This window comes from Gadus morhua, chromosome 4, assembly GCF_902167405.1.
Source record: "Gadus morhua chromosome 4, gadMor3.0, whole genome shotgun sequence".
Taxonomy (NCBI): domain Eukaryota; kingdom Metazoa; phylum Chordata; class Actinopteri; order Gadiformes; family Gadidae; genus Gadus; species Gadus morhua.
In genome coordinates, this window is record NC_044051.1 from 35,207,838 (window position 1) to 35,222,400 (window position 14,563).

Here is a 14,563-nt window from a genome sequence, read left to right on the forward strand (position 1 = left end):
GAAATTAGATAAATTTGGGCTCAGGTCAATAGATGGAACGAACACACACACACACACACACACACACACACACACACACACACACACACACACACACACACACACACACACACACACACACACACACACACACACACACTTACTGATGACTTTAACCTCATGAGTCCCGAATGTTCCAAGATTCGTCTCCAAGGAGAACTGTCCGCTATCAGCCAAGGTCAAACGATTGATGACCAACCACAGGGTTTTTGGATCCAACGTTGTGCGTCCCTTGAATGACCCATAGTATGTATGGCCGCTCGGATCCCAATCAACCACCAAGCCTGTGCCATATTTCCACCTGATGGTGTTGATTGGTTGTGGAACAGTGGAAACGTCTGGCTCCAAGGTGAGCGGTGTTCCCACTTCAAAATATTTAGGTTCTCCTTGAGCTGCAACAAAAAACAAAAACGATTGAAATGTTTTTCTATCACAGTCTCTTTCATAGCTTTTCATTTTGCAAAGTGTTTCTGATGAGATTAAACGCTTCTTGACAGAATCTAAGACTTTTGTGAAAGCATCCAGATACAAAAGACGGTGAGCCGAGCTGTCTGTACAGCGGCCACATTGGTGGGTTTGCCACCATTAATTTCAAGCCGATAAGACATATATTTTCATGAATGGAGTAGAGTGAAGTACAAGAGGTTGCAGTTATGCGAACATCCTCCTGGTTGCTTGCGGCTAAAGAGCGTAACAGTGACTGCCCCCTTTTTTAAACAGTAGGTAAGTAAATCTCCCATTCTTTTTGATTCAGAGCAAAACATTTATTTAGAAAACCAAAAAAAAGGCAAAGGCTGTACAATATTTGTGAGATTATTATAGTGTTTATATTTTTAATAAAAGGTGTTTGTGTATGCGCGTGTGTGTGTGTGTGTGTAATGTTGCCTATAGTGTTTATAGGGTTGTCATCGACATGGTACAGTGCTTCGTTCTTCCCATCAGTTACGTATTCATTCACCATAATGTATTCCTATCATTTATACTATCCAAATGACAACCCATTTACAAACGGTTTGGTTTCTGGCGTTTTTAAAGTGGTTATAATATCTTTTCATAACTACATCTCTGACGTTTACAACTAAAGAAACCGTTTGAAAATCGGTTGAAAATTGAGCAAGTTATGGTTATTTAAAAATACATGTACCACTACCAACACAATGTTATGGGTGAGCAGCTGACTGTGGCAAGATGGCCGCCAGTGCGGACGTTCGACTCCATTGGCCGGGAAGAGCGGACGAGACATGTGTGTAGAGATGTATGGTAACAACGAGCTCCACTAATCAGAGGCGTTATACAGTTCGGATTATGGGTAATGTAGTGCTGTAGTACATGTTTTTCTCTAACTTGTGGCTTCTAAGGGAGCGTATTCTTCTTCTTAGGGTATCGAGATAAGTATACATTGGATGGTTCCGACATTATGGCTAATATTCAAACCTCTCTCTACACTGCGGTCAAGCCAGCCGACTCATCAAGATCGGCGGTCAAGCCAGCCGACTCAGTTTTTTGCCGTACCTGTATATACTAGCCATTACGGTAATAGCGTCTCAGAACTAGTTTCAAATAAAAGCATTCGTCGGGTACATACAAAAAGACAGTCAATAAAAGCAAATACTATCTAAGGAAGTGTACGGCCGTTGTGGCATTTACTTTCAAAATAAAAGCCCACCAAACCTTCCAATATGAGACATATTACATATGATTTTGGATACGATTTAAAAGAAAATGCCCTGTTATTCCAGGCTCATTTCACTGCAGGGCGATAGATCAAGACCCCACAGGGTCACCCAAGAAGTTTCAGGACATTCTGATGCGTAGTTTCAAAATAAAAGCCCACCAAATATGAGACATATTACATATGATTTTGGATTCGATTTAAAAGAAAATGCCCTGTTATTTCAGGCTCATTTCACTTCAGGGTTATAGTTCACGACCCCATAGGGTCACCCAAGAAGTTTCAGAACATTCTGATGTGCAATTTCAAAATAAAAGCCCACCAAAAATTCCAATATCTTTTAAATTGAATCCAAAATCATATGTAATATGTCTCATATTGGAGATTTTGGTTGGCTTTTACTTTGAAACTCCACATCAGAATGTTCTGAAACTTCTTGCGTGACCCCATAGGGTTTTGAACTATAACCCTGAAGTAAAATTAGCCTGAAATAACAGGGAATTTTCTTTTAAATTGAATCCAAAATCATATGTAATATGTCTCATATTGGAATTTTTGGTGGGCTTTTATTTTGAAATTCCACATTAGAATGTTCTGAAACTTCTTGGGTGACCCTATGGGGTCGTGAACTATAACCCTGAAGTGAAATGAGCCTGAAATAACAGGGCATTTTCTTTTAAATCGAATCCAAAATCATATGTAATATGTCTCATATTTGGTGGGCTTTTATTTTGAAACTACGCATCAGAATGTCCTGAAACTTCTTGGGTGGACCCGGTGGGGTCTTGAACTATCGCCCTGCAGTGAAATGAGCCTGGAGTAAAAGGGCATTTTCTTTTAAATCGTATCCAAAATCATATGTAATATGTCTCATATTGGAAGGTTTGGTGGGCTTTTATTTTGAAAGTAAATACCACAACGGCCGTACACTTCCTTAGATAGTATTTGCTTTTATTGACTGTCTTTTTGTATGTACCCGACGAATGCTTTTATTTGAAACTAGTTCTGAGACGCTATTACCGTAATGGCTAGTATATACAGGTACGGCAAAAAACTGAGTCGGCTGGCTTGACCGCCGATCTTGATGAGTCGGCTGGCTTGACCGCAGTCTCTCTACGCAGAATACGAAAGGGATGTTCACTTCCTGACTTTACGGAGTGTCGTAAACAGGCTATAACAACGGCGCTTTACAACGCCACTCACTATACTCAACTCTGTCTATATCGTTACATTAACGCTCAGGCTTCGAACAATATATACGATCACAGACATACCGATATAAGCTGGTAGCGTAATGTTTGAGTATGAAATCATATTGAGGCGACGTGTGTGCGGGGAAGGGCGCGGTTCAGTGTGATACAAAACAAACCACCTACCAGCCAGGACTCCAAGGACGGCCGACAGCCAGAAGAAGAGGGGACCGGAGAACCTCATGTTAACCAGGAGCAACATATTAAACAATTGCATAATACTAAACCATAATCAAGGTCAACCGACGTCATAAAGTTCCCCCAACTTTCGTGTCATCTCCTTCTTCTTCTTTTTCTTCTTCAGTGGGATTTTATGACAGCTGGCATCCAAATTTTTGCATTGCTGCCACCTTCAGGTTAATACCTTTAACTGAATTCTCTTCTAGACCCATCTCTCTCAATGTCTCTAGTAACTCCTTCCTTTCCCTGCTTTATCTCCTACAATGTATAAGAACATGAGGCATTGTCTCGGGTTGTTGACATTCATCACACATTCCATCTTGATGTTTCCCTATTATAAAAAGAGTACTATTCAATAATGTGTGACCAATTCTCATTCTAGCAATAGTAACCTGTTGTTTCCTTCTCATCCCACAAGGTTTAGTTGACTCAGTCACTCTTCCATTTAATGAGAATAAATGTCTCCCTTTAGTCTCTCTCCCATAATTGTTGCCACTGGGCCATGATCCCCCTCCACACAAGACATTTTCCCTCAGCCTTAGACAGATGTAATGTTACTTCCACATTTTCCTTCTTTACAGCTGCTTTAGCTAATTTATCAGCTTTCTAATTTCCTGAGATTCCTGTATTGGCTGGGACCCACATCAGAGAGATCACCCCTCCTCCCACAGACACACTTCTAATTGCCATCAGGATCTCATATATAAGATCCTGATGGCTCTTCGCTGTCCCTACCCAAACATGGCTGAAACAGAATCACTACACATCAATACCTTTTGATTTTCAAGTTGCTCAGTCCACTTTATTGCCATTAAAATAGCATATAGCTCAATAGTTTAAACATGCAAAAAATCGGATGTCCTCTTAGATGACTCTACCTTTAACCTCTAAACCATAAAAGCCGCTCCTGTTGCTTCAGTTTCTTGATCTTTTGACCAATCATTAAAATTAGTAGATTATCCCCATAATGTTCTCTCACATGACGCTGAAACTCAAATACCATATCCGCTTCATTGTTCTCAGTTTTAATTTCAAGCAATCCTACATCCACCTTAGGTACATCCAATTGCCAGAGAGGTATCCGAGGCCATAAAACAGCTGGACAATTATTTTTATCTGTTACTAACAGCTCCTGTGCCACTACCTCCCCTGTCCATCCAAAGCTTGACCACTTTGCTACCACCCTCTCCCAGCTTGCTTGAGTCGCCACTCTAACTTGATGGTCTTCCCTCTGTCCCATCAAATTAATCCAGTAATTAGCCAGTAACTGTTTTCTCCTTAACCAAAGTGGCATCTCTCCCGCTTCAACTTGCAATGGTGTCATCCCCTTGGCAGGAAGGAAGTCATCTCATTGATAGGAATTTCTTGATACTGCGATAGGCAGACGGTTCGACCAATCACGAACACGGTAGCTACTCTGAAAAATAAGTCCCGCCTCCGAGGCTCCGGTTCCATCGGTCAAAGGTCTATGGGAAAATAACACAGTGTTTATGAATGATATAACAACCATAATAAACTCTGTAGGTGGCGAAGAACTAATAATAATAATAACTAGAACTGCAAGCAGTTATGCAGGGGTCCAAGAAGTGTGCATTTCGCCGGCACAACGCGACAAGAAATGTGCGTTTCGCCGGCACAACTCGAAGCAAGTATTCAAAGCGCAACCGTGAACAACATGTGGATATAAAGGTTTTGACTGTGGGAGCTTCGGTGTCGGAGTTATAGCCTAAAACGTGTTTTCAGAACATTGGCCAAATAGGAGATAGACAATGTCGTCGTTTTTTGGCGCCGCCCTGTGGCGAAATTTTCCAAAGACAATTTTCCTTTGCCAAATAACTCCCGCCCACATTAATAATTCTTGGCCATATTTTTTATATAGATTCGGGTTTGCCCCTTGATGGTTTCCCTTGAGTTTGAAGAACATTCCTTTGGCCAATTAGAAGATATACAATTTCCTCGTTTATTGCGCCCCCTAATGGCGAAACATTCCGAATTCTTTATTGAACGCCATTAAGGGTAGCACCGACATGTGTCTAAAATTTGGACTTGATCCGATGTCTAATTTTGGTATTTTCTGAATTTTTGCGTATCGACGTAAAACGTAGCTAATAAACAAATATTCAAAACGCTACCGTTTCGTAGTCGAAGGTCAGATCAAAAAGTGTTTGAGTTTTTCTTTCCGTGTTCGTCTGACGATGTCGTGTGCAAAGTTTGGTGTCGATTGGTCAAGAAATGTGGGAGAAGTAGGGCAAAAACAGTTTTGCGGTTTTCGCGATTTTGCGAAAAAAAATTCTAGACGCAAATGGGCGTGGCCTATGCCAAAAGATGCAGCAGACTCCAGTGAATATGTGCGTACAAGTTTTTGACTGTGGGAGGTTCGGTGTGGGAGTTATAGCCCCAAACGCGTCTTTCCTTGGTATAGCGCCACCTAGTGGCCGGCGTGTCTGGATTTGGTCGTCAGCGTAGTCCGAAGAGACCTGGATCTAGTCATGCAATTGTCGTGTCTGCACCATTTACGGTTCGGGCTGTAGTGCCAGTTTTAGGGGGGTAAGTATAATAAAAATAATAATAACTAGAACTGCAAGCAGTTATGCAGGGGTCCAAGAAGTGTGCATTTCGCCGGCACAACGCGACAAGAAATGTGCATTTCGCCGGCACAACGCGAAGCAAGTATTCAAAACGTTACCGTGAAAAACATGTGGATATAAAGGTTTTGACTGTGGGAGCTTCGGTGTGGGAGTTATAGCCTAAAACGCGTTTTCAGAACATTCCATTGGCCAAATAGGAGATAGACAATGTCGTCGTTTTTTGGCGCCGCCCTGTTGGCGAAATTTTCCCAAGACAATTTTCCTTTGCCAAAAACTCCCGCCCACATTAATAATTCTTGGCCATATTTTCTATATAGAATCGGGTTTGCCCCTTGATGGTTTCCCTTGAGTTTGAAGAACATTCCTTTAGCCAATTAGAAGATATACAATTTCCTCGTTTATTTCGCCCCCTAATGGCGAAATATTCCGAAATCTTTATTGAACGGCATTAAGGGTAGCACCGACATGTGTCTAAAATTTGGACTTGATCCGATGTCTAATTTTGGTATTTTTTGAATTTTTGCGTTTTGACGTAAAACGTAGCTAATAAACAAATATTCAAAATGCTAATGTTTCGTAATCGAAGGTCGGATCAAAAAGTGTTTGAGTTTTTCTTTTCGTTTGCGTCTGACGATGTCGTGTGCAAAGTTTGGTGTTGATTGGTCGAGAAATGTGGGAGGAGTAGGGAAAAAACATTTTTGCGGTTTTCGCGATTTTGCGAAAAAAAATTATAGACGCAAATGGGCGTGGCCTATGTCAAAAGATGCAGCAGACTCCAGTGAATATGTGGGTACAAGTTTTTGACTGTGGAAGGTTCGGTGTGGGAGTTATAGCCCCAAACGCGTATTTCTTGGTATAGCGCCACCTAGTGGCCGGCATGTCTGGATTTTGTCGTCTGCCGTCACCTCACCGACCTGGATGTAGTCATGCAATTGGCGTGTCGGCACCATTTACGGTTTGGGCTGTGGTACCACTTCTAGCTGGGAATAATAATAATAGGAAGAAAAATCCTTACAAAAACAATAGGGATCCAACCTGTTGGCTTGGACCCCTAATAAAAATCCTTACAAAAACAATAGGGATCCAACCTGTTGGCTTGGACCCCTAATAATGGATTGAATTTATATAGCACTTTTCTAGACACTCAAGGACACTTTACAGTGAAGGGGGGACCTCACTAACCACCACCAGTGTGTAGCACCCACTTTGGTGATGCACGGCAGCCAATCTGCGCCAGAACGCTCACCACACACCAGCTTGAGGTGGAGAGTGAGGGAAGTAATGAGTCAGCCAATTATACAGGAGGATGATTAGGGGGCCAGATTGAATGGCGTTGTTGGGCGAGCCTTGTTGGGCCAGGACACCGGGGGAACCCCTACTCTTCACGATAAGTGCCCTGGGATCTTTTTAAGACCTCAGTGAGTCAGGACCTCGGTTTTACGTCTCCTCCGGAGGACGGCACCTTCCACAGCACATTGTCCCTGTCACTGCACTGGGGCATCGGGATTGATGTTAACCTTTGTCAATTGAGTAGGTCCAGACTCTCTGTACAAATGAAATAAAGCACCGGAGTCTGGTAGGACCAGGCTAGGCTGCAGTGTGAATCTTCAAGGAAAAAATAAATGATACAGAAACTATATGGGACCAAGCAGCGAACCCCTAATGGCAGATTTTTTTTTAAAATATTAAGCTTCTATGGCTCTCTGTTAGCAGTAACTGGCAGACGTAAAGGCTGCATGCATTTTAAAATCGACCCGTTGGTGGTGTTACAACTAGGAGTCTCTAGAACAGTAGACAAGACAATATAAAAACAAGCAAGCTATATAAATACATAAAAAAATCTGAAGCATCGCAAATACTTGGTAACAAATGCCAATTGACCCCAACTGTGTGGAAAACAGGAAATCATTTGGCACTTTCAGCTACAACCACACGTGTTTCGCAGCAGACATCCTGCTGCATGTCTGATCTTTGGTTGGCCAATTTACAGATGATTCAGTGAGTGCAGCAACCTCATTGCTCTTGTTGATAGAAACATGGAGTGGTCTGCAGTCCCATCAACAATCAACTAGTTCCACTTGTTGGACGATCAGAGGCGGCTTAGTAGATGCGCGGACTGCAACAATCCAGTGGCCACTCTGGGTGACTACTTATAGGTCTTCATTTGAATCTGGATTATTTAATGTTTCCATCTCCAAATCCCCAGTTACTGTGAAAGAAACAAAAACACATGCAATTAACACTAAGCTAAGTTAAGTTAAGTTGTTAGTTTGATTCCACAGTGTAATAGTGAAACTATTTATTAAGGAAGGCACTCAAATCATGCAATCGGGAGTCGGTTCAAGAAGCAAGTTCAGGACAATGAAAATGATAGTGAGTATTGGTCAGGGTGACCTGTAAAGAAGTCAAGCCTGTAGGGACTGTTTTATCTCAGACTGTTCAAACTTTAAAGGTCATGGTGTTGTTTTGATCACTCTATGTGTGAGCAGAAACTTAATAATAATAGAAGTCATTATAATTGGTGTTAGCTCTAATACAGTGTCAGGTCCAATGAGGTAATAATGTGAGCTTTAATATGGTCTAATTAGTTAAAAGATTAATTGACATCAATGTGTAGGTTGAGCGTTCTTATTATTACGGAGGGGCTTTCTCGTGATTCTCATTTGAGTTTAGACAGCTATTTGGAACCTGCTTTACTCAGATTGGTCCCTGAGAATTTTACTTAGAAAAAAGGTAAGGTTTATGTTTATACATGTATATATATATAAATATATATATAAACCTTTCAGATTGCGTGGAGTAAACGTTTGGACTAAGGGTAAGAAAGAATGCATTTGATTCTATTATGGATATTTATCAATCATGGAATCAGATAACTCATACTCATAAGCTGTTGGCCTAGCCCTTATTAGTATGTCTTGTTTAATGTTCTTACTTATGTATGGACGGTCCATTTGAAAAATGTGAGTTCTGTGCCAGCTACCAATAGAGCCACTCAACCTACAGTTACAGCTAGTTTTGTTTTTGGCTCAGCATTACAGCGTAGCATGTGAGCTAGCTCTATATGGTTTGTGTAATGGGCTAGATAAATTCTCTGTATTACACAGAAAAAAAATCAGTCAAATTGCTTTCTTCTGTTCTTCATTGGTTCTAATGTCACGAAGATCCCCAAGACTCACCAGGTTGTTGAGGCAGGAGACTCTCTAGTTCTGGAAACAAACAGAAATAACATCTTTAGTAGATTACTGTTGCCATGGCAAAGGCTTAGGGTATGCTTAAAAAAATAAGTTATTGTTATTCACTATCAAATCGTCAATTTAATGTTGGATATTAAACTAACTCTCGCCTGGTCTCCACCACTATGTAATGAAAGAAAAATATTTATCTAACTATATTTTGTCAACGCTAGTATAATATTTTAACTATGTACATTTTGTCTACAGTTTATAATCATTCAATCAATCAATCAATTGAATTTTTTCCTTGGTAACTATGGTGACTGACCTGCAACTCCATTGGCTGGTTGGACTTGAACAGCCGGTTGGAATGGATCATCTGGTTGGCCTGGATTGGTTGGTTGGACTGGAACAGCTATTTGGACTGGAACAGCTGTTTGGACTGGAACAGCTGGTTGGAGTTGATCAGCTGGTTGGACTTGAACAGCTGGTTGGACTGGAACAGCTGTTTGAACTGGAACAGCTGGTTGGAGTTGATCAGCTGGTTCGACTTGAACAGCTGGTTCGGCTTGAACAGCTGTTTGGACTGGAACAGCTGTTTGGACTACATTGACAAGGACAGGATCGGCAGGCTTCTTGTAAAAAGCTGAGGAGAAACCAAAGAACAAGCTTCATTAGTTTACCGTGGCGGTGATAAGAATGACCACCCTCTCACAGTCATCAACGTGAGCCGGACGGTGGTCTGAAAAGTTGGAAAAGTTTTGTGCAGGATTAGATGTTGGGGAATCCATAATGTTTTCCTTACAAATATACTTTGGAAAATAACGTTTCATGGACATGCTCTTATACACATACAGCTGTCATAGAAAGCCCGGTGTGGCTCTGGAGGTCACAAACTTCCATGAAGGAATAATCCAAATCAGGAAGTGAGTGAAATACTACGCAAAGCACATGGTTAAACCGTGGCCCTGGGATGAACTGAACATCGCCGAAAGGCACTAATTCAACTAATGGGACTGGGGTGCTCTAGAATAGATCATGTGATGTAGATATACATTTAACCGAAAAACACTCACGTATCCACTTCTTTAGACGTATGGAAAATGGATGTTCTGGACCTGGGTCAGGGAGAAAAGGAAAACTTAGGAGAACATTGAGGACACCTAACACTCATTTAATAAAAAAGTAGTCTTGTCATTCATGAAACGCGTCGTGTTCAAGCATTTTAAGTCTTCCATTTGACGGACATTTGGCCCTTTCTTTTGCTATGTTCCAATCACTATAAATACAACTCTATATGTATAAATAATAAATATTTGTATGTATTTACCTTTATTTTTAGATATCTATAGTATATATACATATATAAAGCTATTGATAGATATATCGCTATATATCTTTCTTGCGAGAGCTAAACGACAGTGTGAGTGTGAAAAAAAAGTTGATGGAATGGATACTTACGACACTTCAGCAGAAAAATTACAGCAGCAATTACAGCAACAATGCATAATATAATAATTATTCCGAAAATATCCCAAAAAGTTAAACCATCTGCAAGGGGAGAAAATGGAAAGAAACATAAAAGGTACCATCGTGGCATCAACATGCTCACACACACAATGTTAATACTTTGTCTCAACCTGCAACCTTTGCAATAACACACACTTTGATCCGTGACCCAGCAGCATGTAAGTCAGTAAACCTTTCTGTTTCTTTACATGTGAATTAATAGCACAAACTAAAACAAGGTCACAGACCTTATATCCACCTAGCGGCCAGATACGAAGAGTACAACTGAAACGTGCTACACGGCCCCTTAACATATTGACCGGCCTAGCAACCGCAACGTATAACTAAAGGTGGTCAAAGAACGAGCCGCTAACGTGATCCTCTCCGTTCAAAGCAGCTAGCTGACCTGTGCCCAATAGCCCATTGACACACTCATATATATTTGGCCATGAAGCAAGACAAGCTAAATGGAAATTAGCTCTATTGTGCATTTCATTTAGTGGAAGAACGTATATAAATAGATCTAGGCTCTGTACCAATGTTTACAGCAAAATAAGAGAGTCTCAGTTATCTTTGTGTCCCTCCCAATCAGGAATGTAGCACAAAAGACCAAGAATCTCACGCATTTAAAAAAAACAAACAATAACTAATCTTCTCACCCCCATTGGCTGACTCTACATACTGAAGATAATTTGGGAATTTTCCCTCCCCCCCCCCCCCACATTTTCTGTCTTGTGTAAGGATCAAGAGAGGGAGATAAATAGCCGGGCTAACGCCAGACCTCATCTCAATCGACATTGAGGAGAGGTCTGGGAACCACACATAAATTTTCTCGATTTGAGGCGTGGTTTACGATTGCCCGGATCAGTTTTTTGGGCGCTTCGAATGTCTATCACATGAGTCGGTAGTACGTAACTCATAGCCATTCGTAATAATTATATCAAATGACGTATGTAGGGGGCCTGCCCGTAATTCCGACACCTCATTGTTCCGACGTCTCAATGGTCCGAAATATTTCCCATTAGATCGACATGCCACACTGCCGACGGGTCAATGTTACGAAAACGTAACCCATTGGTCCGAAGGGCCGTTTGTCCGACTTTTCAAAAAGGAGGCGCATTGGGCCCGGGCCGACGGTTCAATATGCCGAATAGGCCAACATATAAAGAGTTTTATACCTCACTCGCGCTCTCTCTCTCTGTCTTTTGTCACTTTGCTCTCCAATATTCAACGTGAACGTGATATGTAGGCCTAGGTCAGGGATGCCAGGGTGACGGCCCGCGGGCCGTATCCGGCCCGACTGTATGTCACATCCGGCCCGCGGGTGATAAGGGGGGAATATATGTATTTCTTTAATTTTTATATTAAAAAAAAAAATTTAAATACTTTTTTTTTTTTTTGGGAATCCGTCAGTTGGTATGTTACTGCTGATGGTCTGTTACGATTCAATAACTTTTCATCCCCCATTCTCCATTCCATTTCGAAACGTGTTTAGAAAACACGCTTGTTTCATTAAAATTGATTAATTTATTAAGGCCGCCACCAGGGGGCGCCCCCAACACTTTTGCCGCCCCCAACGCATTTGCCGCCCTAGGCGATCGCCTAGTTCACCTATGCAAGCCTTCAATAAATAAAATACAATTTATTAACAGTTTACAGTGGTGTTATTTATCATTTATAAATGTAGGCTACTATTACATAGGCCTGCTTTAGGCTATGTAATTGTAGGCCTCATCGTGAGGCTATTTTGGGGCCAATGCAATTTATTTTCGATCGGTAGGCCTTCAAGCATAATTTAAAATAGCCTACCTATCCATGTGTTGAGTCAGTCTTTGGCCTTTTCAGGCCTTTTCAGTCCGATAGTGTAATCCGGCCCCCTGAGATCTCACTTCAAAAAAATCTGGCCCCCTGACCAATTTCACCCTGGCATCCCTGGCCTAGGTTGTATTGTGGTGCTTAGTGAGAGAGCGAGAGAGCGAGAGGGCGAGCGAGCGAGCGAGAGAAAATTCTTTACATGTAGGCCTAATCGGCATATTGAAGCGTCGGCCTAATGGGCCTCTTGTTTGACTTACCGGACAAACGGCCCGTCGGACAAATGGGTTCAGTTTCCGTAACATTGAACCGTCGGTGTAGTGGCATGCCGATCTAATGGGAAATATTTCGGACCATTGAGTTGTCGGAACAATGAGCCGTCGGAATTACGGCATGGCACCGTATGTAGAGCGACAGAAATTCGATGAGGAACAAGACGAAGGGTGTGTCGCATAGACGGCGTCATCGTCTTGCCGTCCCTCCCCGTTCTGTGATTGGTTCCCTATCTCAGGCAAAAATCGGATCCTTGGAAATCCAGGCTGCCTCGTAGCGCAAAATGAAATTGTGCACAAGGCAGCTTGGGTGTACCCAGGCTAAAGAAGATGCATGGATTTTCCTCACTTGATCCATGCATCTCACGCATCATAAAAGGAAAGAAAATGTAATCATCTCAACCCCATTGGCTGACTTTACATACTGCAGATAATTTGGGACTGGGTTTCCTTCCGTATCTTTGGGTGCCATTTTGGTTGGGTCTGTTTTTGCTGCACCTTTACTAGCCAGTATGCAAATTACTGTGTCTCTCTGATGATCAGTGAGCTTCTCTGGCCACGGTCCCGTGTCCACTGGCACATGCTGGTCTGCAGTGCTCTCACTTTTTCCCCCTTCCTACTCTGTCCCCTCCTCATCCCTCTCCTCACCCTAAGAGCAGCCTTCATTTCACTCACTCTCTTCACCGCCATCATCATCATCCATCACATCGTCTTGCTCACTACCTGCTAAAGGATGACAGACCACTTGATGTTAGTGTTGTTAAGGTGCTTTCAGTTTAAAGTGCAACAAATGATTGTTTGGAATCACTTTGAGTTGCCACTATATGAGCTCACCTCGTCTCCCATCCTCAGTGACACCAGGAGATGAAGTGGGACCTGCCACTGCTCCCCCCTCTGTGACTGTTCCTGAAAATAAGGCTCATGGGTTAAGCTTTGTTCTCTATTTTATTTATTCTTTTACTTATTTAATGTATACGTCAAATGACATTGTAGGTGCAATGCTGATTCATTTATGCTATTGATTATTTCATGTGTATACAGTGACATTATGCTCCAAGCAAGATTCCTCAGTGACAGCCATCAATCTAATCTTCTTATATAAGCTTAAACTGTTGTTGAACCCTGGTTCTTAAATCGTTGTGCTCAGCTTTCTTTTAAAAGATATCAGTCAGGAATTGTTTACCCTCAGCTTGCATCTTTTTTTATTCACTTTCTTTCATTTCTTTTTGTGACCCAGATTTCCCTTTTTGGGGGAAAGACCTGACTAACGGGGGGCAAATTAGTGCTCCGGCATTAGCAGTTGCTCAACCCGTGATTCGCCGCATAACTGTCTTTGGGAATCCTCGTTCAGTGGTGGAACAAACCGTTTCCTGTCTGCTGTAAGGATCAACAGAGGGAGATACATGGATTTTCCTCTCTTGGTCCATGTATTCACTCATTTAAAAATAAAATAAATCGAATCTTCTCACCCCATTGGCTGACTTTACATTCTGAAGATAATTTGGGACTGGGTTTCCTTCCATATCTTTGGGTGCAATTTTGGTTGGGTCTCTTTTTGCTGCACCTTTACTAGCCAGTCTGCAAACTACTGTGTCTCTCTGATGATCAGTGAACTTCTCTGGCCACGGTCCCGTGTCCACTGGCCCATGCTGGTCTGCAGTGCTCTCACTTTTTCCCCCTTCCTACTCTGTCCCCTCCCTTCACCTCCATCACCATCCATCACATGTTCTTGCTCACTACCTGCTAAAGGATGATGGTAGCCTCTTAAACTGCTTATAACTTAACATACAATAAAACAGGCCACTTGATGTTAGTGTTGATAAGCTGCTTTCAGTTTAAAGTGCACCAAATGATTGTTTGGAATCACTTTGAGTTGCCACTATATGAGCTCACCTCGTCTCCCATCCTCAGTGACACCAGCAGATGAAGTGGGACCTGCCACTGCTCCCCCCGCTGTGGCTGCTCCTGAAAATAAGGCTCATGGGTTAAGCTTGGTTCTCGATTTTATTTATTTTATAGTTCTTTTAATTATTTAATGTGTATGTCAAATGACATTGTAGGTGCA

At 41.9% G+C, this 14,563-nt stretch overlaps 1 protein-coding gene across 1 annotated transcript in view; it reads right to left on the reverse strand.

The window, feature by feature from the left end:
- LOC115542259 (uncharacterized) overlaps positions 1–14,563 on the reverse strand; it is a 578,272-nt gene that overhangs the window by 436,289 nt on the left and 127,420 nt on the right. Inside the window, exons 13-15 of the mRNA XM_030354447.1 lie at positions 14,392–14,463; positions 13,333–13,404; positions 144–431 (exon numbers count right to left, since the gene is read on the reverse strand). Coding sequence (XP_030210307.1) covers positions 144–431; positions 13,333–13,404; positions 14,392–14,463 — 432 coding nt within the window. The remainder of the gene's footprint in view (positions 1–143; positions 432–13,332; positions 13,405–14,391; positions 14,464–14,563) is intronic.